Here is a 26,696-nt window from a genome sequence, read left to right on the forward strand (position 1 = left end):
ATTATAATAACATTAATGAAGCACATGTTTTCTGGTAAATAGCGTTTATATGTCCATGATAATCCTGATGCTGGTGAAGAGATCATGCTAAATGGGAAATTTACAAACCTAGTTGTAGCAATTACACATTGCTTTGATCACTTTAAGTCAGATTATTAAAGCAACAAAAGCTCCTTGCCTGCTGCTGTGCAAGATAGCAGCTATTTGGGTTAAGTAATAATAGCAGAAACATTAGTCCTGCTCCAGTAAACCAGAACAACCAATCAGCAATTAGTTTTAACTTTGTCTAATGCAGTCATATAATGAAAACAAGCATCTGATTAGTTGCTATCGGACACTGGTGTCTAGAAAATCTTCTATGCCTGTTTATTTTCCCTTAATAATTAAATTTTAATGACACCTGAAGTTATGAGCAAGTCAAGAACAACAAACAACCCAAACGCAACCAATTATATCATTGGTAATTGCTGACTGGTTGCTAAAGGTTATTGAACCATGTCCAGCTTTATTACCTAGCACCCCAAATCATTTACAACTGCAGCAGAAATAGTCAAAATAAGACTCTGGGAATAGTTGTTGTTAATACAACCTACCTGTGCAGCCATCCATGTTCTAAAATACATCCACATATTCTGCTGCATATAATACTGTATCTATTATTACTGTAATAACACATTGATGGCTAACTTTCCTTTTTAATGTAACTATAAATGTGCAGCCCTTTGACAAGATGCAAAACCTTGTAATTATTGTTATAGCTTTTCAAATGACCCTACTCATAAATACTTTTTATAAATTTTAAAGAAAAAGGAAAGGCACAATCGCTGGGGGTGCCAAATATTAGGCACCCCCAGTGATTGTAACCACTTACATAAGCATAAAACTTGCACCAGCCTGGGGTACTGCAAATGATCCTCTTCCTTCCGTCTTCTCATTCGCAATCCTCGAGGCTGATGCATGCGCAGTAGAGCAAAAAAGCTAGCTATTTTGTTACAGTTCTGCTTTTCACTCTACTGCACATACTCAAGTGGCGCAAAGAAAGAAGGAAAAGGATCGCTCATTTGCAGCTACCTCTGGCTGGTGCAGTTTCCTCCTAACAGGAACACCGGCCCAGTGTATAAGGTAAACGATTAAAATCACTAGGGGTGCCTAACATTTAGGCTCCCCCAGTGATTGTACCTTTCCTTCTACTTTAAAGTTTTCTTTAGTTTTGTCACAAGAAACAAACCCAAGATGCCATTTGAGCAGAATATAGCCTATAGAAAATATCTTAAATTCTAGTTTATAACCCTAGAAGTGGTACATGGGGAGATTAGTTGGCGTGATAAATCTTAACTACCGCGGGCAACTAATCTCCCCGAAATGCCATCCCACCTGCAAGAATGTAAATCGCAGGTGAGATGGCATACACGTCACTTCGAGTTGCCTCGCGAGGAAACTTTGGGCAACTTCAGAAAACCAAAGCAACACTTGTCCCCATGTCCCATGACTAATCTCCCCATGTGCCACTGCCCTAATGTTGCAGTATACCCATTTGTTAAACATATATTTAATGAATAGGACTTGTGCTGAACATATTTTGTGTGCATTGTATTAATTATCAAAAATATATATTTGTTATTTCTTGAGATAAACAGGGCAAACTGGGAAACTGAAGCTACTCCATGTAGTTAGTTCATGTAAGGTAGATAATTAATTGTAGACAGGCACGGATTTGTGGGAAGGTCACAAAGGCCTGGGCTTAGGGTGGCAACGTTTTAGGGCTGGCAGTGTTTCCCACTTGTAGAGATAAAAGAAATAAAGGAGCTGCATCATGTGGGTGGGAGATTCAAACAACTACTGAGTTCACAGTGCAGCAATATTATTTCCTTTTAGCAGTGTAGAGGGTGATGGCAGGCAGGGAAGGGAGTCAGCAGTTTTTGAGAGGGATGCAAGGCATGGAAAGTAAATCCAGTAACAGGGAAGGGGGAGACAGTGCTGTCAAGGGGGTGGAGACAAGTGAGCATGGCCACAGGGATTGAAGACAAATGAGCACCACCATGGTGGTGGGGGGGGGGAGGCGTGATGGGGATCGCTACCCTCACCAGCAAGATCCCCACTTTATACTAGTCATAATGAAGTGAGCAGATCCATATGTCTTGCAAGGTACATCCTTATAGCACACAGTGTCAGATCAGCTCTCACCAACGAAAAACTCACCAAATTTCAATACATTCCTATGGGATTTTTAGAAGTGTATTTATCAAATGGTGAACTCTAACTTTCACCCACTGATAAATATGCTTCTAGAAATCCCATAAATTTAGAGAGTGGGTACATTTTTCTGTGGTGAGCACTAATTTCACACTTGGATAAATCTGCCCCTAGGCATTCATGTTCCCTTAACAAATGGAAATGTGGTAAGAGTACAGTATAAAACATCATCAAATATATACAGGGTGACTCAAAATCTACTAAATAAAATACAAGGCATATTAGCATATATATTATAAGCAGTCACTTAAGACCATGTTTGCTGATGATTGGATAAATTATAAATGCATAAAATCAACAAATCATATTACACAGGACCTCTGGTTTACTGTTTACTCTTCCCAAGTCAATCTTTCGCAATCTGTTTTGTCCCACTCTGCCAACATCAAAATGAAGTAAAATGGCAGATGCCATGGGTTTTTTTTTAATTAATTTAATCATGTGACTAATTGGCCTCTGTTGGGTTTCTGTGGTAACTGCTTTTTCAGAGCTGTAAGGCAATTGTGTTAAATGTAGCTTGGAAACTGCACGTAGTGAGCTATGCCTTCCTTAGAGCAAAAGGGATAGTGCAGCTGCGCCCAGCAATAGTGGCCCGCTGAGAAGCTTTGATTATCTAACAAACAAAACCTTTATAGCTGTACAGCACTCTCTGCAGCAATGTAAACAGGATCAGGCCCGTTAACATGGCTCAGATGGTAACCTGCCTTTTTTCATTCTCTACTTTCATTCTGCACGTACAGTACATGTATTCCATGTGTTCTACAATTTCTTGCTAGCCCACAGATCAGTCAGAAAAACACAGGTACAGCCACATTTTACAACTAAATGGAATGCTGCAAATAATGCCTTAGTACCAGGCCTGCAAGCAAAATAGCAATTAGTCTGTATTTTGTCTTTTTTGTGTCAGTATAAAAGTACAGAGAAATGTTGCAGTTGCCTTCCAATATCAATCAATGGGAATGATTATGGTACATGGGCATGATCTCCTTAAGTGCCCCTACCAACTGCTTGTACATGTGTAATAATCACAATACAGCATGATAAAGGATTCTGTTTCTCTGCAAATGAGTTCAACTGTGTTTAGTAAATCATCAAATAAACTCTGCAGTACCTTCATTTGCTGTTATTTTAGCATCACATTTTATCTGTTTCCCATCATTTTAAATGTAAAAAACTTCTCAGTAGAAGTGGATTTGATATTATAGGCAGAGGATCTATTATCCAGAATCCTCAAGACCTGGGGTTTGCTGGATAGGGGAAGATCCCTTATCTGTAATTTGTATCACCATACCTTAAGTCTGCTAAAGAAAATTTAAACATTAAAGAAACCCAGTAAGATTGTTTTGTCATCCATATGGATTTATGCAGCATAGTTATGATAAAGTACAAGGCACTGTTTGATTATTACAGAGGAAAAAAAAGTCACACAATCACACAAAAATTAGAATTATTTGCTTAAAAGTGAGCCTATGGGAGATACCCTTCCTGTAATTCAGAGCTTCTGGATAATGAGTTTATAAATAACAGATCATATACCTGTAAGAAAAGATCCTTCAGCAATATATTGTTATATGTTATAAATGTCTTAGAACCCAAATAGCCTTAATTGTCTTAACAGGAATCCACAGCATATTGCAATTTTGGGTAAAGAGATATAGATGACTGCTTTTATATGAATGACACCGTTAAAAATCGGAAAAATGCAATGCATAAGAAAATGAATTACAACCCCTTTTTGGGGGGAGTGGGAGATTTTGTAATGAACTAATATTTCTTCTTAATATATTAATATCTAAATATTTGCATATATGTAATTACTAAAACAGGAGTGTGCATTGGCTACACAAAAACCATTCACTGTGAATGTGTGTTCTTTTCTGTCCAAATAACATGAAGAATTCCCTTAAATGCCTGCCAGAATTCTCTTATAATAGCCGTCTCATTTGGTTATTGTCAGTGTGTGGGTGCGTGGGCGAGCAAGTGGGTGGTCAGCCAGTTTTAGAGAGAAGTCTACTGCAAACAGATGGAAGCACAAAGCATTGCAAATCCCCTGTGCTAAATTGTATCTGCTAGTGTTTAATGCGCGTCACTTCAGCACCTGTGCAAGGATGGAGACTGCAGCTTTTAATGATAGCGAAACATCTTACAGCTACTGGAATAAATTTGGGGGGGGTTATAAAAGCACAGATATATGCATGCAACTGAAAGTAGCAGTGGCATAATCCTATATTAATATGCCTTTATTTACCCCACAGGAATTTTTGATAAGTTTTTATTTTATTACCTCATTCTATATGACTTACCTGCAGTTTTTGCAATGTACATTAGCTCAGGTATTTTACTTGATATGATACATTTTACTGTTATATTCCTTTGCTCCTCTAGATCATGGATACAACATAACTTACTTATGTATGTCCAGTATAAAGTACACAGGATTATCTTTATCTTTTTGTATCCCCATAGTGTTCGTTTTAAGCAAATAATTCTACTTTTAAAAATGATTTCCTATTTGTCTGTAATAATAAAACAGTAGCTTGCACTTGATCCTAACAAAGCTGCATGAATCCATACTTCTGGCAAAACAATCCTATTGGGTATATTTAATTTTAAATGATTTATAGCAGCCTTAAAGCATGGTGAAAACCTGAGTTCATTTTGTGAGTATAAAGTAAGAAACGTTGATAATTAGTACATATCTAGTGCAATATATATATATATATATATATATATATATATAGTCTGCACTCCAATATATACATATATACTGTATATAGTGTCTGCACTCCAAAGCTCATAACTTGACGGGGTTCACAGTCAAATTTTGATAATCCAACAAAAATTATTCCGTGACCAGCACACCGTTTTAAAATAGTCATAACTTTATTTTTTTTTAAGTTTGTTTTATATAAACTTATGACTATTTTAAAAGGGTGTCCCAGTCACGGAATAATTTTTTTATATATATATATATAATATATATATTATATATATATATATATAATGTAAAACACAACCAGCACCAAAGGTCTTATAGTTCAATCAATCAAGTGTATTGCATGTATAACTGACGTTTCGGTCCCTTTTGGGACCTTTTTCAAGGGGACCGAAACGTCGGTTATACATGCAATACACTTGAGATTGTTTGAACTATAAGACCCTTGGTGCTGGTTGTGTTTTACTTTGTATTTTGAATTCCCTGCAGTGGAGTGAGGTGCTGTCGTGAGGACTTCTTTATTGAAGTATTGATGGCAGGGTGGTTGAGTCCGGGAAGCTATGGTTATGTTAGGGAGGGAGTTGCACGTTTGATTGGTGGCTGGCACGCCTGGAACCTCAGGGGTAAGGAGGCATATCAGGAAGTGAATTTTGTTGGGGAGTAGGTGGTTTCGGGCAAGGATGGCAGCTGGCGGCACAAGTTGCGTTGAGCAGTTATTGGGTTACGGTACATGGTTGTTTGAGAGTTCATTGTCACATTCATGTTACATTGGGCTATGTTTATGATATACCATTTGTTCTTTATGGTACATTTTAAATTAAAACTTCAGCTGATAATAAATCATGTGCAGCCCTTTTCATCCCAAAACTGGTGTCTGTGTATCTTTGGGGATTTGAAGTATAGGAGGGGTGGGGGTTTGGTTAGCAAGGGGCAGGGCAAGTCCCAGAAGAGTTCAATGACCATATAAAGATACAAGGCTGAATGTTGAGTGCTTTTATACAGGTCATGGAACTCCAAGGTCAAACATCTCAGCTTTTGCTGGTTTTTCGTGGGTCATTTGTACACCTTAATGTAAACAAATCTAGTGCCCATGTCATTGAACATACCCATGGGATGGACAATCTTTAGGCATAATATTTCAAGGAGGTGGGAATGATCTTGGTATATTCTGATACCATGGGACAAGTTTAAAGGATCTTGTGAAGACCCTGCCCCCAAGATACTTCTAAAGGCTTAGGACTTAGCCTAGGCCCTTGTGATATGTCTGCTAGTGTTGAAAATATTTGTTATATGCAAAAAAAATATATAAACTGCGCAGTCATATGTCTTTTCACCTATACAGTTTGCATTTGATAAGTCGGATTGAATTTAACATTAGAATTTAACAATTTAACATTAAAAAGTGTCTATTTACAAACCTAATTCTGATTTGAGTCAAATTAAAAAATCAAATGCAACAGTCCTGCGATAAAATCAAATTGCATGAACTTTTTCTCTGTTTTACAGAGCTGGGAACTGCTGCCCAGACAAAGCAAATAAAAGAAACTGCACTTTTGTGAGTAGATGGCATTGGCCATGAAAATGCAGTGCCTACTCTGTTCAATGGGCAAGATGTAAAGTATGTCCCCGTGGCCTTGATCTTATATTTAAGGTACAAGTGTATCAGTTCTGATCTGCAACAGTGCACAATACAATTATAGGAATCAACTGAGCTCACCTGTGGTAACAGCAAGAAAAAACAGCATGGTGGAAGCTGGGTTGACAAAGCACAACCATTTATAACTAAAAGACTTAGAAACATTAAAATCTATTTGAAAAAAATAATTACCAAGCAGACACCACAGTTTTATTCACAGTTCACCTTTAGCATCTCACTCCCATAATGGTAAAGATTGCAAGAAGACAATATAAGTAGGGAATATTCACTTTGCAATAATATTTGTGCACTAGGCCCAGGTATGCATGTATGTAGATATGTATGTATAACATTATTTATAAAGCAATGCAAGGATACGCATTGCTGTACAATGCTAGAATATATAAAAGTACACACAGGGATGAGAAGTATAATATTAAATACAATAAATATGTATAAATGGTAATGTGGTAATAGAGACAGTAGAAAGTAGGTTCCTGCCCTGTAGAGCTTACAGTCTAAGTAGGTGGATAACACACAGGCACAAATAGGAGGGCAAAAGTGCACAGTGTTAAGGCATTGTCACTTAAGTGCAGGACTAGAAGATGACCCCCAAGCAGCATGCCAAATTAATAGGGTTTATAGTCATGCCAATTCTAATAATAAAAGGAGGAAAGGGACTAGGTTTGATCACTGATTGGCCCTAAAGGCAGCCTTTCACTGCATAACTGTGTGTGGCTTAACTCATCAGCCTGTTGGAGGAACTGACAAATACTATATGAGGTGTCAATTATGTCTGCCTTTCCAGTTATACTGGCAGACAGTCTGACCTATTGAAAAGTTCCTTTTCACTTCCTCATCTGTTGATGCAGCAAGTAATAGTAGATATGGTGCAGCAGAATATTAGATATTTAAACATGCCTGGTTTTTTAATGATTTTTGGAATGTGTGCGGCAACCTGCCCATCCACATACTATTGTTCTTTAAAATTAAAATGGTACATGTATTGCTCCCTTAAGGGTTGGCTGCCTAATTAAGAAAAGGTCCTTTGTGCCTCTCCTTTCTCTCTTCCAGAAAGATTTCCTAATTGTCAGAACAAGATATACATTATAATAACTGTTTCATCATAAATAATGCATGTATTCCTTTCTTTCATATTTCTGCTTCTTTGGCCTGCATACTGTTTTACACAACTTTTATGTGAGTAAATTATTATTACTGGCATAAAAGGTGTAGTTACAGTATATAAAGCCAACATAAAGCAGAGCTGTACAATAAATAAATCATATTACTTGTATTCAAATTTAAGGGGTTCTTCTCCTCTGAGTTAACTTTTTGTATGATTTAGAGGATAATATTCTGAGCAAGTTTGCAACTGGTCTTCATTTTTTATTATTTGTATAATTACCTTAACAACCAGGAAGTGGTTTTAATATATATATATATCTATATATCTATATATCTATATATATATATATATATATATATATATATATATATATATATATATAAATAGACAAGGATCTGAATAGATATAAATATGAATATGAAAATATGAATAAGTTATAAAAAGTAACAATAACAATAAAATTGTACCCTCACAGAGCAATAGTTTTTTGACCCCTATTTAAAACCTGCATAGAGAAGAAGAAGGCAAATAATTAAAACTATAACAAATAAATAATGAAGGCTTCTAAAGCAGTGATCCCCAACTAGTGGCTCATGAGCAATATGTTGCTCGCCAACCCTTTGGATGTTGCTCCCAGTGGCCTCAAAGTGCTTTTTTTTTTAATTTCTGGTTAGGAGGCAAGTTTTAGTTGCATAAAAACCCAGTGTACTTGCCAAACAGAGCATTCTGTAGGCTTCCAGTCAACATAGGGGCAATTAAATAGCCAATTATAGCTCTCATTGGAACCTCCAGGAACTATTTTCATGCTTGTGTTGCTCTCCAAAACTTTTCCATTTAAATGTGTCACAGATATAAAAGGTTGGGGATCCCTGTTCTAAAGGATTAAATCTGCTCCCTATATTGAAGGCTCTGGACTCAGTTACTGTATATACACTGGAAACCTAATAGTTTAGAACTAAAAAATAAAATTATTTTATCAATATGGCTGATAACATGAATAGTGTTCACCTACACTGATAAACTAATCTGTTCTCCTTACTGCATACATTTTTTCCTTCTCTAAACAGAATTATTCAGTCTGGTGTGGGCACAGTGGGCTACAAACTGAATCAAATAAGCAATGCATACCAGTAAAAAAAACTTAGATAACATCTTTTATTATCAGACAACAGCTGTTTTATTCTTAATTATCATATTTATAATATTCCATTAAATTTGGTTTTACCTAATTAAGCCTTTTACATTTCTTTGTGAAAAAGCCACATGCTATCATTAAATTTCATATTTCATCCTTCCTGTTCCTAATATATGGTACCGTCTGACTTTTGCCTTTCAGGAGGAAGATATTTTCTGTGAAGCTCACCAGGCATAAAGCACATCTATTGCACCATAATTTATCTATTCTTATTATACAGCTGGAAGAAGTATTTAAGAGATGGTAGCTATTGTGTAGGGAAGACAAAGCAAATGTATTAATAGTGTGGTGCATAATAGTGCATGTTTCAATATATATACAGAAAACAATTAGCAAAACAAAGTCTCATTAGACTGTTAAGTTTCTTAGTGGCAGAGAAAACATTGAGCAAACAACCCACTTGGGCATTGTAAAGTGATAAACGGCAAGCTTAATTGTGGCCTTATGTTTCATATGCAGTCACAAAAATAAGATTAGAAATTAAAAGACTGATGCTTTAAGGTGAGAGAAAAACCATGTGTGTTTCTACATGCCCCAGAGGCTTACAGCTTATCAGCAGAGCATGTAAGGACATTTATGTATGCAGTTAATAATTTTATGGAGTTAAGCAATAATTCCTAGCCATTTGTTCATTAACTGCAGATATTAAATTGATCACAAGATTTGTAATAACTAGAGATTTTATCAGTTAAAAGCATTGGATAAGCCTTGATTTCCGTGCAGAAATAAATTTCACCCCCAACAATAACATACAATACAATAACTTACATAAATATCACTGCAAGTAAGTGGGTGCTGTGCCATAAATATGGAAAGATTGCTTACACCTTATTCCCATTTAAGGCATTGATTCTCTGAAATAGGGAGGCATAGATCATCCACTTTAGAGCAAATTATGAATGAGCATTTAAATGCTGCATGTTTAGGTGCACCTTATATTTGCAAAAAGCTTTTTATTTTTCTTGAAAGCCATGTATAGCAGAATTCTATAACTCTTTAAAGGGGCATATAATGTTAATCTTGGTGCTCTTTGCCATGGTGGTTAGCAGAAACAATAAAACAGGGGCCTTCCTATATAAATGACTGCTAGTAAGTGCTACAAGAATTAAATTCAAGACAACTCCCATCTAACTTGTATAGGCATTTTGCAGGTAAATCTTATTGAGGTAGGGAGAAATTATGTGTTTGTGTGTGCAGTTCAACCGAAGTTGTTTGTGAGGTTCTGATAATTTATAATAATTCAGATTTACCTCATCATTCTTTTAACTTGAAATTCATATTCAACTAAAAAAGTAGTGATACAAATGTACAGCAGGTGTAAATGTAAAGTGTCTATAGTAAAGCAGCAATATTAACTAAGCCAACATTATGGTCAAATACAGACACACCATCTGACAGCAAATAACATCCCATTATTTTCCCCAGTGCTCTACTATCTGGTGCTCTACTATCTAATACATCAGACATCACTGATGTATGAAATATGTTTCCTGTTAAAAAAAAATTATGTATTACAGGTAATTTTAACAAATCTGTATTACCACCTGCAGAGAAATTATTTTATTTATCCAATGGTTGAACTATCAAAAGTGTATCCAATACGGTCTTAATCAGAGCCAAATGAATTTTGGGCAATTTTGGAGAAAGAATAATAGGAAGGTATTGCCTTTTCTAACAAACTGCAGGCAAAAGAGGGTTCTAACCATAAGCTTACACTGGGGCTGCTAAGGTCTTCTGTTCTGTTAATTATACCACATTAAGCATTTGACAAGGGAGTGAGTAATAATATACAACCAAAAAGTTTCAGCATCTCAATAGCAGCAATGATCCAGGACTTTAAACTTCTCACAGGGGGTGACGATTTTGGAAAGTGTCTGCAACACTTACATGCTTAGTGTACTTGTTGTGAAGCTGAGATTAGGGGTTGTCGCAAATTATCAAGCAGAAAATGAAGTTTAACTATCATGTAAGCTGATGTAACAGGCCTGATTGTTAAATTCTGATGTTAATTGCACTGGTGGTTTAAGAGCTGCCATGTAATGTGAATCTTAATAAATCACTAATCTGCCATATATTGTGACATTTATGCTTTGTATATACAGTATATTGTGTGTCTGCCCCTGAGCTCAGAAACTGACAGCAGTACAGGGCATGTGCAGAAAATCAGCAGAAAAAAAGATGGGGAGCTACTGGGGCATCTATGGAGGCACATATCTTCCCTGCTAAGGGGATGTCGTTGCCTAGGGCATAATGTACAACATTTGTAGCCTACTTCTTCAGCTAAGCTCTAGTTCCACTTTAATATCTATGGTGAATGCCAACAACTGCGCAATGATTTCCTAGTAAAGCCACAAAGTTAAATGGCATTTTGCTTATAATGGGAAACCAATGGGAAAATAAATTGGAAAATTTAAGCTACACATAATACAAATCTGCATAATAAAAACAAATGCTGATATCATTTTAATACTTCCACTACCTTTAGAAAAAATCATCTTAATCTTGCAACATGACTTTATTCAGTAATTATTTTAAATGCAAACAGTAAAGGGAAAAAACCCTCTTGCTCTTTCAGTTTGCCTAGATTTCTGTCTCCTGTAAACCTGTCAGTTTTATGGTCTCCGTGGCCATAAAAAGCACAGTAAATCACCTAAAGTGCTCCAGAGGAAGTGATCATCTCAAACTAATATTCTAAGGGTCAGTAAATAAAACACAGTGAAGATGCCACTGTTGCCCAAAGAGATATGAAATCAAGTTTATAATGTAGTGCTGCTGGGAAAAAGAAAAATAAAATTTCTGTTACACTGTTGATAACGCATACAGTAAACATACAACTGGGACACATACCATTGTCAATTACCATTAATAGTGCACATTAAATAAAAATAATTTTATTCTCTTAAAGTCAAGCAGAAATTTGCGCTGGAAAACTTGTGCCTCAGTTCAGAAAATCTGTACAGTAGTAATATGGTTAGTTTAAAGCCTTCTTCCATGTGGGGCCATGTAGGGCCACAGAGGTCAAGCAAGAAAAAGAAATTTAAAAAAAAAAAGGCCTGTCAAAGCAGGACAGCTTGCACAGACATATAGCAAAAATAATTACTAGCAAATGATAATTCTTTGCAAAGGAATAATATGCATTTTTATAAGATTTTTAATAAGATCTTTTAAAATAGAAGGCCTGCAAAAATGACCCCCATAATATTCATATTATCTTATAAGTGGATGTGAATTGTAAAGTTGTTGAAGAACAGACTGCAAAACTGCAAGGAAAGGGTGCTATTCATAATTATGTCAATTTGTATAAAATTCTATTCTTTCTTATTGTTGCATTACTATTCGATTTGCATTTAGAAAATCATGAAATGGCATGGTAATCAAGCTGGTGCAAACAATAGAATCCTCTTAGGCTTTCTAGAAAGAGCCATTACTAGTGCAGCTCCATGGGGCCTGCCATAAGCATGATTGCTGTTCACTCAAAAGGAAGCTGGGTTACACAAACGATATTCCTCCATCCAAGATAAAAAATTGAAATTGCTGGGCTCAAAAAAAAAATGAACTGAGGCTTGGGAAAATTCCAAACAAACTCAATTTTGATTACCTTTAGGGTGCAGTGTGTTGTAGGATAGCAAACTGTTCATCTCTGATACTAAAAACATTAAATAATTATAGCCCTGGGCAGTACTTCCATGGGGCAATATGTGTTTTACCTGGGAGTTTCTGGGAATATATAAAAAATAGTTATAAGACCACAAATGCAGGAATCTCTAGTATCTTAATTCATGCTGTAAATATAGATTATCCATGAGTCCAGTTTTTAGATTAAAAAATCAGGACAAAATCCTTAAAACCGGGTGCTCTGATCTATGTAGAAATAACAATAGCTAAAAGTAAAGCTCCAAGGACATTCATCAAATCTGCAAACAACCCTCTCAGTTTGATAAGCTCAACCTTAAAGGGGTCGTTCACCTTTAAAGGAGACCTAAAGCTTTACTAAAAAAGTAGGCTAGAAATGTTGCACATTATGTTTTGGGCAACAACAGGGAAGATCTGTGCCTCCAAAGATGCCCCCAGTAGTTCCCCCATCTTATTTTCTGTTTATTACCTGCACATGCTCTGTGCTGCTGTCGCTTACCTGAGCAATTATCATCAGAAATTAATAAGCAGCAGCGCTGGATTTCTGATCCAGGCACACTGAGGCCGCCCCCATTCTGCACCCCCCTACTTGTGCATGCACATTTGCCATGACCCCCCGCGCGCACGAGTGCACGCAGGTGCACATTTAAATTCATTGCTCCGTATGGGAGCAGCATGCCGCCCCTAAATCTTTGCCACACTAGGCCCGGGCCTTTGTGGCCTCACCACAAATCCGGGCCTGATAAGCAGCCCTGTAGCATCTGCTTATACAACAGTTAAACCTCAAATTCTGCTTGATAATTTGCCACGACCCCTAAGCTTAGCTTCTGCTGACTAGACACACTGAGCAGTTGAGTGTCACAGACACTCTGCGCTGGATTTCTTACCTGGGTACACTCTGCGCATTACGCCAGTTGCTTCTAATATAATCAAAGATGGGGAACCCCTGAGGTCCTGTATCGTTACTACTATTAAGATACTGAAACTTTAGCCTTCAATTGTGTAGGATGAGCAATTCTCAGCAACGTTTCCATTGTTCTTTATTTTCTGGAGTTTAACATTATTTGCCTTCTTCTTCTGACTCTTTCCAGCTGTCAAATAGGAGTAACTGACCCCAAAAGTAAAAAAAAATATTGCTCTGAGGTTTTATTGCTATTTTATTGTTACTTTTTATTATTTAATTTTATTCAGCCACTCTCATATTTATCTTCTGATCTCTCATTTAAGCCACTGCCTGGCTGCTAGGGTAAATTAGCTCTATTTGCCCCACCCCACTTGGCACATCTCTGCTACTAACCCAACAGGTTTTAGGGACAATGGGGCAATTCTACTTCAACTATCAAACTGCCACTGAACTATTAAAAATGAAATTCTCTTTGCATGGCTCCCCTCAAGACAGGAAACTAAGCCTAATTCTTTCTCAACCCTATTCTAAAATAAGATCCAGGCAGAATACATTTTGAAGACACATTGTAGGTGACAGCAGTTTCTACTGTATAAGACTTAAAAACAGTTTTCATTATATTCCTGCTAGAGCTTGCAGCTTAATAAAATTGCAATTGTACAGGTAAATCCCCTTGCAAAATGCCAACAATTTGGAGTATAACTATATATATACATATATATATATATATATATTCATTCTTACCAGTATCATGAAGATGACATGATCTAGCCAAGAAATACAAGCCTTTTCAGTTAGTGACCACAAAGTCCTATCTGTTAGCATAATTGCAGCAGTCCTAGATGTGCCTTGTAACTCAATCCTAAATTGTTGTTGGGGCTCCCAGTTCGTAACATGCATGAGCAGGTGAAATGTGACAATTTTACCCTTGTTTGAAAAATGAGAACGTGTTGAGTGGCATAACTGAGATATAAATAAACAGAAAAAAATCTTGATAAGACAGGTACCATGCTGGTTTAGCACTGCTGCGTTAAAAGTTTGTGGTTTAAATATGTCAGTGCTGCTGATGTTTCAGAGACAGCGGCATATTTGCAATCCCTGTGAAATAAAGCTTAGCACAGAGTACACTAACAGAGCATGACAGTGTAGAAGAAAACAAGCTTCAGTATTATTACTGCTATATGTTCAATTTAGCCATATATAAAAAGATACTGACATTCTATAATTTAAAGGAAAGTGTTACCAGGTCCAGATTGGCAATCTGTGGATTCTGGCAAATGCCAGGGGGCTGCTAGAAGATGCCATAGGTTAAGTGCTAAGTGTAGAAAATGGGTTATGTCCCTCACGCTTGGATGGGTACAGCATGATCCTTCATTTGGCTGGAGTACTGTTTATATCTTTAGCTATAGTACATCTATCCTCCAGTCTACAGAAGGATTACCTTGGGAAGCAACAGAGTGTGAGACAATATAAGGGCATTTGGACTAGCATTTGGGTGGGTTAGGGAGAGATTTAGGGTTGGTTAGGGAGTGATTTAGGAAAAATAATTATGGTTATGCATTAATAATGATAGTGACACAGGTTACAGGGCCCTGCAGAAAATTCTTTTTATGCCCCAATCCTTTTAATAAACTATGGGGAATATCAATCTTACAATCATATATTCACACATAATCACACACATACAGAACTATTATAGGGTCTCTTAATCACAGGCACCCCAGCAGATGCAGGGTTTTCTATTTCTATTGTTACCCTTCTGGCCACCAGAAACATAAGCATTCCCTACAAAACAATACAGCAATTATAATTTCACCAGGACTAACACTGAACACATGGATGGGCCAAATTACTGGCAGAGTAATGCATGCCATCAGCCCCACACAGATATTAATAAAATGTGGCCTTTAAGTCTCTTCAGCTTTTGGAAACATTTATTTAATGATTCAAAAATGATTCAAAAAACATCAAAGTTTGGGGAATACTGAAAATGTACGAAAACAGTGCCACTGCCACAGTGTTACTGTGTGAGGCACTGCACACAAGGGTTTTTTTCTTAACATCTGTTAAGTACATTTTCTGTTTGGGAAAGAAAACCAAAAAAAAGGGACAAAATGACATTCAAACACATAAATGCCTGAATAGCACCTTTAAGCTATTAATTAGACAGGCTATATTTTATTAACCTTTTTCTGTGTATTTTATGGTATACAAACACAATCAGGTTGAAACCTGAGGAAAATATACATAATAATTAAAGTTCAGCTTAAGGGTAATTATATAAAGAACTGCAAAGGCATCACTACACTGAGTACGTACACACATACAGTTTTGCATAAATTGAAAAATTGATTTACACTCAGGTTGACAAGTTGTAGATCTGATTCAAATGATGTTGTGCCTTTTCTGGGGGCTTTTACATGACTTAATGAAAAACAGGCTGTAATAAGTACCACTTGACACTATCAGTACCAATGGTTCTTGACCTCTAGCGCAGGTTTTTTTGGCCAGCACCACCTGCAGTATTGTTGCCTGGTGACTGAAGTCAGTTGGAGGCAGTAGTGCAGGATGCTTCCCCCCCCCCCCCCAAACTACACTGCTGCCTACACACACACCCGTGTCCACAGGATGAAATATACTAATGGAGAAAACACTTGTGTGCTAAAACCTTAAGTGTGCCTAACTGACAAGACATTGAATTTAAAGATAACATATGCCCAAAATGCAGAAGCTTTCCTTTTGATCCATAAACACAGGTGTTCTAATTAGACATAACCAGCCATACACAAGGTTACATTTAGGGTAGTTACTGTATTCTTACTGTTTACTATTCCTTACCTTGTTCCTTTTGAAGTATGCTCGTCGGCAAGCAGCAAAGCACTTTTCACTGCAAAAGCTTTTCACTTCACTTCCCATGCTTAAGGAGTAGCGTTTAACTCCAACTTTCTGGCACCAAGCACACATGATTTGCACATTTGACACATCATCCTCTGAAACATAAATAGTAGAAACATAAGTTTATTACGTGTCATAATTAATGCTATTGATATATAAAAACACACATTTTCCTCATCTACATCTGAGTGATCTGAAAGTCTCAATTTAATGGTATTACTTTTATTCCAGTGTCAGTAAGGTGCAAAATGTCAAAATATGTAGTAGTGAGTTCAATTTTCTTTTTTTCTGTTATTAGTTTGGTTTCAGTAACAATAATATAGAATTTGGAAATATCTTAGTTATATATAAATGTTGAAATTCTGAGGGAGAGAGAGAGAGAGAGAGAGATCATTATGGATATAATTGATAATGGATAATGGACCAAACCACCCCACCACACACTGCTGTATTTACAAGCAAGGCCCATTTGTGATTGACTTTTTCTACAAAGGATCATATTTTCCAAGTCTTCAGGTTAATGATTCCTTGTCCTATATACCAAACAATAAAACATTTGGTCTTAAGACATTGTCTTTTAACATAAATTACCACCCCTCACATGAGAAGCAAGCTATTTACTCATGAATAAAAATATAGTTATTAAGGTAGCTTATAAGGGGGGGTCGGTGGTGGTACTGGATGCCATAATATATGAGAAGGAGGTTAATACAGCTATTAGACAGTGAGACCTATACCCCCCTTACTGGGGATCCCACACAGATGTTCCAGAAATGGTTAGGAAACCTCCTATTGGAGGGTTTCAGTATGGGGATTCTGGATAAGAAAGAATATGAATATTTGAATTGTATACATCCGGTTATCCCCATTTTTCATGCTCTGCCAAAAGTCCATAAGTCCCTTGAGGATGTGATGGGTCGCCCTATAGTGGCAGGGATTGGGGCCCTTAATGAAGGTCTCTCTCGATATGTGGATAAACTACTGATAATGGTATTACAATTACCAACTTTTTTTTATTAATGTGTATTAATAAATTTACTGGTTTTGATTGGAAGCCCACATACAGGTGGTTTACAATGGATGTCACAATTGCAATCTATACAATATATAGCTGCAATCTATACAATTTTGGTTGAATCAGGGTGATAATTTTTCCACTAGTCAGGCTGAGTTCATTATGCAGTCAGTTTCCTTTTTGCTACATACTAATTATTTTCTCTTTAGTGGTCACTTTTATCTCCAGAAGTGTGGAGCCGCAATGGGGGCTTTCCTTCGCTCCCACCTACGCTAACCTCTTCATGGGGTGGTGGGAGAGACTCCACGTTTTTGGAGATCAGAATGTATTTCGGGGACAAATTATCCGTTTCTATCGCGGTGTTAACCAGTGCAATCAAGCTATAGATGGTATTAAGTTTACCTTTGAAACAAATAGAGAGAGGATCCCTTTTCTGGATGTGGTTATGACAGATCTTTATCGTAAACCTATTACGCGGAACACACTTCTACATGCAGAGAGTGGACACCCTAAAGTATGCATGAGGGGAATCCCAGTGGGACAATTTTTGCGTCTTAGACGCATTTGTTCCTCCTGGGATTCCTTTCATAGTCAGGCTATGCAATTATGGGACAGATTTACGCAGAGAGGGTATGACACTTAAACCATTAAAATGGCATATGAAAAGGCAGTGGCCACCAGAAGGTCCGATTTGTTGAGTTGTAGACACAAGGATGTGGGCCGGGATCATGATTTCAAGTTTAAACCTAGATTTCGTACGACCTATGGGAGAGGAGCCTTTGAAATACAGAGGAGTATGTGTAGGCACTGGGGGGTGTTACTACAGGACCCAACCTTGTGCAAGATTTTGGATAAGAAACCCTGGTTTATCTTTAAGAGGGGAAGGAATCTAGCCTCTTGGGTCTCTAGGAGCCTGTATACCACCAGGACCAGTGAACAAGGGGCAGCTTGGATGTGATATAGGGGTACCTACAGGTGTGGCAGGAGCAGATGCAAAGCCTGCAGCGTAATCAAGGTTTCTAAAACCTTTGTAAGTACTCACACAGGATATACAAATTCTCCAATATTTTAACTGCCAATCGAAGGGTATTGTCTATCTTGCCCCATGTGAGTGTGTAGTGCAATATGTTGGTAAGACCATTAGTTAACCATGTATTTGGGGTTATGCTGTTTTAAAATGTTTTTGTTTTTATGTTTTGTTCCTAAAGGGGTGTGGGTAAACATGCCTATTTAAAGAACTGGTGGGTGTGAGGCACCGTAGTAGCTTCTGATGAAGTGGCGAGAAGCCATGAAACGCGTTAAGCTGGATGTGTGTTCCTTGAGATGTTTTTAATGGAATAAATAAAAGAGATTTTTTAATGAAAAGAGGTTCCCAAGTGCTCCATCTACATACATTTTTTCTGCACCGGTTGAGCTACACCTGGATCGGGGGCGTTTCCTGACGTGATAGCACGGGACTCTGAAGCAGTGGATCGGTCCAGTGAGTGCTCCCCATATACTACCTTTATTTACTCATGCTGCCTTCAATTGAATCTACCTCTGTATAAATAACTATTTACAGGTATGGGATTTGTTATCTGGAAACCAGCTCCAGATAACGAAAAGGCCATCTCCCATAGACTTCATTTTAATCAAATAATTCAAATGTTTTTAAATGATTTCCTTTTTTCCTGTAATAATAAAACAGTACCTTGTACTATGGGGACACTTCTTTGTGTCTTTGTCATATCAGGGAGATATAATGGTTACACGCCCATTCTTCCATTGTTCCAAATGTGGAATCAAAACATTTTCCCACTTCCACATTTCTCAGAATCATTTAAAATTCATGAAACACCAATATTTGTTTTGAGCAACTCTTCAAGGAACCAATAATTTCTCTTAATTGACCAGTGAATAACCATATTTGTACCCATGTTTTAATTTTACAACTAATTTTAATTTGTTTGCTACTAAGTCCTAGTGTGCACCAAGTGGGAAGTTATTTAAATGAGAATAAAGCTATGCGGAGAATGCAGAGAGCTGTTTAATTACAATGACTTGACTGTATAAATAGTTTATCAGAGAAAAATGAGATGAGAAAGGGGTATCACCTAGAAGAGAAAGAAGGTCACATGTGAGACTGATAGTGGGTCTCAGAAAAGAGAATCCAGTCACCAAAAGTCTGCTGATCACAGTGTGTAAAAGAAAAGCATTTTTATGCCCTGGCAAAGAGCCTGCAAGGAGAGGAAATGCGCAAACATTGATAAAATACAAAGGATATCTAATCACACCGTACATTGTGATAAATTAAACACAGTTTATTCAAGAAATTCCATATTTATCAAGAAAAAAAAACATTCACACTAATATGTTACAGAATCTGTGATTAGGTTGCTAATATGTCTTTGAATACAACAGTTAGGAATTAAGAGATTCCTACTGTTTAAAATACCTTTGCATCAATAGAAATAGGCAAACTTTGAACATATTTCTTTAGAATAGGCAGAGTGAGAACTACTTAGCCCAGTGGGCTATACACATAAGCAACTTTAGATGTGATCTCTGTTCACATATGCAGACAGATATATATTCCCACTATTGTCAGCTGTTAGGAGAAGATCCATCTGCTCATTGGCCTGTGGTCATTGTGATTTGGCTCAAAATGATCAATCACATCTGGTGCTGCTGGGGACAGCAGCTGTGACATCCCAGAGGTTATGTTCTCCCGATTGCCCTTTCTCTATCAGTTTTAACTTTGATTGCATTCAAACAATAAGACCTGCATCAGATTTTTTATTGTCTCTCCTTTAAAAATGTGAAATTTTAGAATTTAGCAACATCGTAAAATGACAACATATACCTGTAAAAATTATCCAACTAATTTAATCAGTAAATATTTTACAGAACAAAAGAATTATCAGTTTTCATTACATTTTGCCAAACGGTAACTATTCGCTGCAACATGGAAAATAATTGCGCATATACCTTCTCCCCACATACAGTTGCATCTATTCAAAACTGTATGTTATCAAGTTAAAACAAAGCAAAGAGCTATATCTTCACTTACTCCCACTAACAAGGTTAGATGAATGCAGTTTATTGTATGTATTACATAGGAGGGCTTATTTACACAGGTTCTTAATGGACTTATTTACCTTTTAGTTTGTTATAGAATGGCCAGTTCTTAGGAACTTTTCAACTAGTCTTCATTTTTATAGTCTTTCATTATTTGCCTTCATCTTCTAGCACTTTCCAGTTTTCAAATTAGAGTCACTGACCCCAGCAGCCAAAAAACCTGTTGCTCTGTGAGGCTACAATTTTATATTACTCTTTATCTTTCTTTCCAAGCCCCCCCTAATCATATTTCAGTTTCAAACCAATGTCTGGTTGCTAGGGTACCCTAGAAACCAGATAGCTGCTGAAATTCCAAAATAGAGACAAGTAATAAGAACTTAAAACAAATAGCAAAGTATCTCAGAATAAGATACTAAAAGTTCATTTAAAGATTAACAACCCCTTTAAGTGTAGATAACCAATCGCAATCAATGAGCAGTTAGTCTCGATTAGCCTGCTACAAGGTAAGAAATGAAAGCAAAGATCTGATGGGCTCCCTATATTCTATAAAGTGTAATGCCTAGTTTTGTATATGTCTTAAAATTAAAGGATGGAATTTACAGGCATTCCGAAAAGCCATATAGATCAGATCATAATCAAAAGGATTTATGGGTTTAAGAGGTGTGATTCAATTTGAGAGTATAAATCATGTTTGAGAAAGGGACGTGAGTCCTGAAATGTCACACATATGTACACATGTATCTACAAATAAATACAGTGGTTCTTGAGAGTTTGTGAACCCTTTAAAATTTCCTGTTTCTTTATATGAATGTGACCTAAAACATCATCTGATTTTCCAAGTCCTAAAAGTTGATGAAGAAAACCTAGTTAAACAAATGAAACAAAAGTTATTATGTTTGGTCATGTTTTATTACATTTGGTCAGTTTTCGAGTTTGTAAACTTGAAACATTTGAGGTATTCAAGATTTTTATTCAAACAATTTTTCCTTATTAATAAATAAGCCCAGCATACAATATGCGAGTTTATTCGATTTAGAAAAACAGACTCAAATCCAGAAACTGGAAAATTTATATATCTAAGTCCATTAGTGTTCCACAAGATTTTTTAGAAAGCACATTGCACTAACATCAACTACCTCTGTAGTCTGAGGAGCTGACAGTGGTAGCACATCAGTTTTGCAGCTAACAGTTAAGACCATGTAATTTCACTTTTTTTTGCTTCAGTAGTATACAGCAGACAAATTGACAACTTACAGATTTGAGTTTTCACATTCTGAGCACCAAATTTGGGGCAGAACTACAACTATCATCATCCACTTTGTCCTAATCTCCTATTCTGTTGAAAGATACTGGACAACTGCTATCCAACTAATTTCAGAACATCTACACAGAGTGCCATTAATGCCTTCCTCACGTTTTTGTAATATTTGCATTGCATACTTACTGATACATATTCTCTAAAAAAATGTGTCTTTTGTGCAAGACAGAAAGTAGCTAATTGATAGGATTATACACTGTCGATCACTATATCTGAAACCCTGAATGTTTCAAATAAGCAATTTTTTGGTTTTATATATATATAAATCTAAGTTACTACAACGACAAACACTACAAAGTGTTTGTTACTACAAAGACAAACACAGACAAAAAATTTAATTAACATCTAAAAGTACAGTGAGCAAAGTGCAATTTCGAGAGCAAATTTTTTTTTTTCACAATGCAGCAATTTTTCTCAGAATTCCATCCATTCATTGCGGTTGCCATAATTTCTAGTATTCAGCATGTAAGGGACATCTACACCTGATTCTTTAGGTGCAAGTATACTACACCTGGAGACATTGGGTGCAAAGGAAACCCAGGAGCTACCACCTGGTCAAGAGGTAGCAGTAGCTCTAGGGTTCCCCGCCTTAGTAGGTGCAGCACTGAATTTGGAACAGAAGGCAGGAAGAACTGAGCAGTGCCAAGTGCAACAATAAAGAAGTGCAAAGAGTGCATTTTGACCTAGTGGTTTTAAGTATAACAGACTGCTGGGAAATTACGGGGACCGCAACTGCACTGGTGAACATAATTGAGTCCTTTCTAACTGTGCATGTCAAAGTGTTACAATTGGAAGTGTTACTAATATAGAGGTCCTTTATGGGAAGGGCTGAAAATGTCATATATCATATATTTTTAAGACCACAAAAAAATTATTTTAATATTTATAGAAAGGGACATTTCTAAGTTAGTTCAAGCCTTGAAGCCATAAATGGTTTGCTACAGTTTGCTTTAAAAGGCATATATCTGGGCTTAGCTTCTTGCAATTAATGAACAAAGTAAGAATTTCAGTTTTTTTAATTATTGAGAACAAGGCACTGGGCCAGATGGAATACATCCACTTAGAGAGCTTAGTTCAATTTTAGCCAGAACTCTCTTTCTAATTTTCTCAGACTCACTTTCATCTGGTATAGTACCTATGGATTGGAGGAAAGCTGATTCATAATTCAAATTTAAAAAGGGATTACAATCTCAGCCTGGCAATTATAGACCTGTGAATTTAATCTATTGTGGACAAGTTACTTAAAGGTTTGTCCACATTAGGTATCACATTAAAAATTATGTTCTAGACAACAATGAGCCGTAATCAGCATGGCTTATGTAAAAAAAGTCAGACTTATTTGATTGATATTTATAATGAGGTTAGTAAGAAGTTGGACAGTGGGCGTTGCAGAAGATGTGATTGCTACAGGACTGTGTACAGATGGTAGGTGTCAATTGTACATTCTCTACTTGAAGTAGAGTTCTTAGTCGGGTAATGCAGGGTATTGGGTCCTTTTTTATTTAACTTGTTCATTAATTACTTAGGGACTGTATTGTATCAGCATTTGCAGATGACATAAAGCAATGCAGCCCACTTAATTTAATCAAGGATGTGTCACCCTTGCAGCAGGATCTTGACAAACTGGAAATCTGGGCAAATGAGATTTAATGCTGATAAATGAAAGATCATACACCTTATACCCTTTACTTGACTGCATCATAATGGATTCATCATTATGGAACAATTGATAATGAAGAAGGACCTTGGAGTCTTTGTAGATAATAAGCTTGGCTGAAGCAAGCAATGCCAGGCAGCAGTTGCAAGGGCAAACAAGTTTTTGAGCTGTATTAAAAGGGGCATAGATTCACAGGTGGAAAGGGGTTATTTTTCCACTTAACAGAGCTCTGGTAAGGTCCCCCCTGTGCAGCTTTGGTCTCTAACGCTCAAACTATTTATAAATATATAAATGGATCATATATTAATCTCTGTAATGCTTTATTCTCCAGTAGGTCATTCTAGCAGACACGAGAGCATCCATTAAAATTAGAAGAAAGAAGGTAACTTAATATTCAGAAAGGGTTCGTTACAGTGAGAGCTGTGAAGTTGTGGAATTCTCTCCCTGAATCAGTCGTACTGGCTGATACATTAAATAGCTTCAACAAAGCGTTGGATACAGGATTATTAAAAAAAGGAAGGAATTTTCCCAACTCTGAATCAACTAGCAGTTAGGCAGGTTTTATATAGATGTTGAACTTGATGGACATGTGTCTTTTTTCAACCTGACTTACTATGTAGATCAAAGATCAACAGAAAGCTAGAATCTGGAAGCCAGATTTTAAAGTCACATATTATATATTTCCAAATGAAAATCAACAGTTTGTATACCTATTATTAACATTTAAGTAAAGTAATGTCTATTTACCTGCTGGTGGTTTCATGAAGGGTGGAGGAATCAAAGGTACCACTATGGGCATATTTCCATGATCCTTTGACCCCGCTGGTAATTCTGCCAGCCCATTTCCTGTAGCAAGCCCTGAATAGTTTATATTTGTATTGAATGGTGATATAACACTGTCCTCAGGTAATTTTGGTTTTGGCAAAGAATTTTCTGAAATGAAAACAGAAGGATTTAAAATAAAACATTCTTTAGGCATTTTATATCCTTTTCAGTGCTTCTTTTTATCCCTTCCACCCATCTCACAGTAAAAAGCGCAAGGATCTTCAGGCTAAATCAAGGCTACGTGAACAGCATTCTAATCTGCAGTAAATGAAAGCACCGTAACAAAAAATATGCTCATTATAATGATGAGATCGGGAAAGATGTTGCAAGCTAGATATCTTCAGTTTGTCACGTTAACAATAATTTCAGATTTTCCTTTTATGCTAAAATATTTTTTACCAATGTAAACATGCCACTACATGTCAAATTCATCTATGGGCTTATTTATCAATTTTCAAGTTAGTGAATTTGAGTTTGTTATTCTAGATTGAATAAACTAGCATTGAATGCTCGCTTATTTATTAAGAAGAAACTTAATTTAAAAAATCTCAGATACCTTAATTTTCGAGTTTACAAACTCGAGCAAAAAAATCAAAACTTGAATATCTCAAATTAAAAATATGACTTGACCTTGCCTAGTACAACTCCCATTGGCTTCTATAGAAACTGGCAAAGTTTTAGATGGCTTTTGGTTTTACATTCGAGTTTTCAGTTTTTTTGCACTTAATAAATACCAGACAGTTAAGTTCTTGAACCATTTTTTCGAGTTCAAGTTTTTTACGAGCAAAAATTTCGAATCATGAAAAAAAAAATATCAAGCTCGAACATTGATAAATCACCCCCTTAGTTTGAGTTTGCGAATGTGAAGAAGGATGATGTTTTACTTGCTATTTTACATGTTATTAGTAGTTATTTTTTTAAAAGCTATAATTCCAATGCAGACGTCAACCTTCCAGAGGTGATTACTGACAGGGGTTTTGGTTACATCCCTGGCTACACCCTTGGCTACACAAAGGTCCCTTGTTTCCTTCCCACTGGCTAAAATGCTAATCGCCGGTGGGGAAACACACACAGCAAAGCAGTCCGAAGTTTCCTTCAGAGGCAAATTTGGGCTACTTTGCAAAGAAGCCGTGCCGGTGATTTATATTTTAGCTAGCGGAAGAGAAGTGAGATTAGTCACCCTTGGTAGAGGAGATTTATTGCAGGCAAATAACCTCTGGCGTGTCATTGCTCTAACCACAACTAGTTTTGCCCTTGCAAATATTAAAAGTGCATCAAGAAAAGTCAATGCATTTAGACAAGATGTATTTAATGCAATTGACAAAGTTCTGCCACCCAGAAAAACCAATGAGTTTATTATTATCATTATTATTATTATGTACAATAAATAGATGTATACACTGATCAAAGAAGATAATGCACAAAAACAACCATTAACCAATAAAACTACAATATTTTAGTAAAAGCTAACTGCTTATTGGTTTCTATGGTTTAGTGGTCTGTGAAAAACTTTGTACAAGGACAGCTATTACAGTTGGAGCAGAGGCATGAATGAAAGCTGTCAGTGGAAAAAATGTGAACACTTTTTCCTCTGTAAAGTTTTTCACGTATGTTTTCAGAGCCAGCAAAGGTATTTTACAAATCATCTACTGACAGAAATGAATTGTGCATTTATTTTTAATGTGTGTGTAATAAAACTTCTTATAGGAAAAGTTATTTTTATGACAAAAAACAAGCTTCTCTTAGGCAAGTCTTGAAAAACACCGTCTGAAACAAAATGTAAAAAAAGTTTTCTTTTGGAATCTTACGACTAAGTAAATCCTGTCATCAAATAGTTTGTTGAGGGGCGTTTCTGGCCAATGAGCCGCTCCCTGTGCTTACCTTTACAGCACTAGAGGGGGACCGCCTCAGTAGTGTAGAGAGCGCAATTGCACTCTTGCACTAGCAAAGCCAAATTTCCATTTTAAAAATCGGAAATTCGGCTCTTAAAAGTATCAGGAGTGGCTTTTTGCCACCCCTGACAACTTCTGGGGCACCCCTGGGTGTGTCTGCTCTGGGTGAAGACTAAAAGGGACAGTGCTAAAGCACTGAGAGGATTAGAATCATGCCCCATATTGCTCATTCACTAAGCAATTGCATCCAGCTACGTGTATATCTGCATTCTGCACAAGAGGAGGGGGTGGGGGGATTTGTGGGTGTGCTGCAGTCCAGTGTCTAGGGTGGCACTGCACCAAAATATACAAACTCGTAAGCATAAACTTTGTAGTTGTGTTGCTGTAGCTTTTGGATAGTGATGCATTTTACATTTTCAGCAGCTGTAGTTACTGTGTACAATTTACAATTTTTACAGTAAAATCATTGCCTTTTTGTATACTGCAGCTAAATGTGTCTTTTTACATCGTACAGGTATAAGACCATTTTATCCGAAAATCTATTATCCAGAAAGGTCCAAATTACAGGAAG

At 36.7% G+C, this 26,696-nt stretch overlaps 1 protein-coding gene across 5 annotated transcripts in view; it reads right to left on the reverse strand.

Annotated features, from left to right (window-relative positions):
* The window catches only part of sobp (sine oculis binding protein homolog), a 99,048-nt gene that overhangs the window by 46,057 nt on the left and 26,295 nt on the right, over positions 1–26,696 (reverse strand). For 4 of the 5 annotated variants that reach the window (XM_012962644.3, XM_012962643.3, XM_031901460.1 and 1 more), the window contains exons 3-4: positions 24,156–24,341; positions 16,305–16,456 (exon numbers count right to left, since the gene is read on the reverse strand). Coding sequence is in view for 3 of the 5 variants with exons in the window: in XM_012962643.3 (XP_012818097.1) it covers positions 16,305–16,456; positions 24,156–24,341 (338 nt within the window). In the remaining 2 variants the exon portion in view is untranslated. Of the gene's footprint in view, positions 1–13,449; positions 13,618–16,304; positions 16,457–24,155; positions 24,342–26,696 lie in introns of those variants that run through there. The other variant, XM_031901461.1, reaches the window with a different exon arrangement.

The sequence above is a fragment of the Xenopus tropicalis genome, chromosome 5 (genome assembly GCF_000004195.4).
Source record: "Xenopus tropicalis strain Nigerian chromosome 5, UCB_Xtro_10.0, whole genome shotgun sequence".
Taxonomy (NCBI): domain Eukaryota; kingdom Metazoa; phylum Chordata; class Amphibia; order Anura; family Pipidae; genus Xenopus; species Xenopus tropicalis.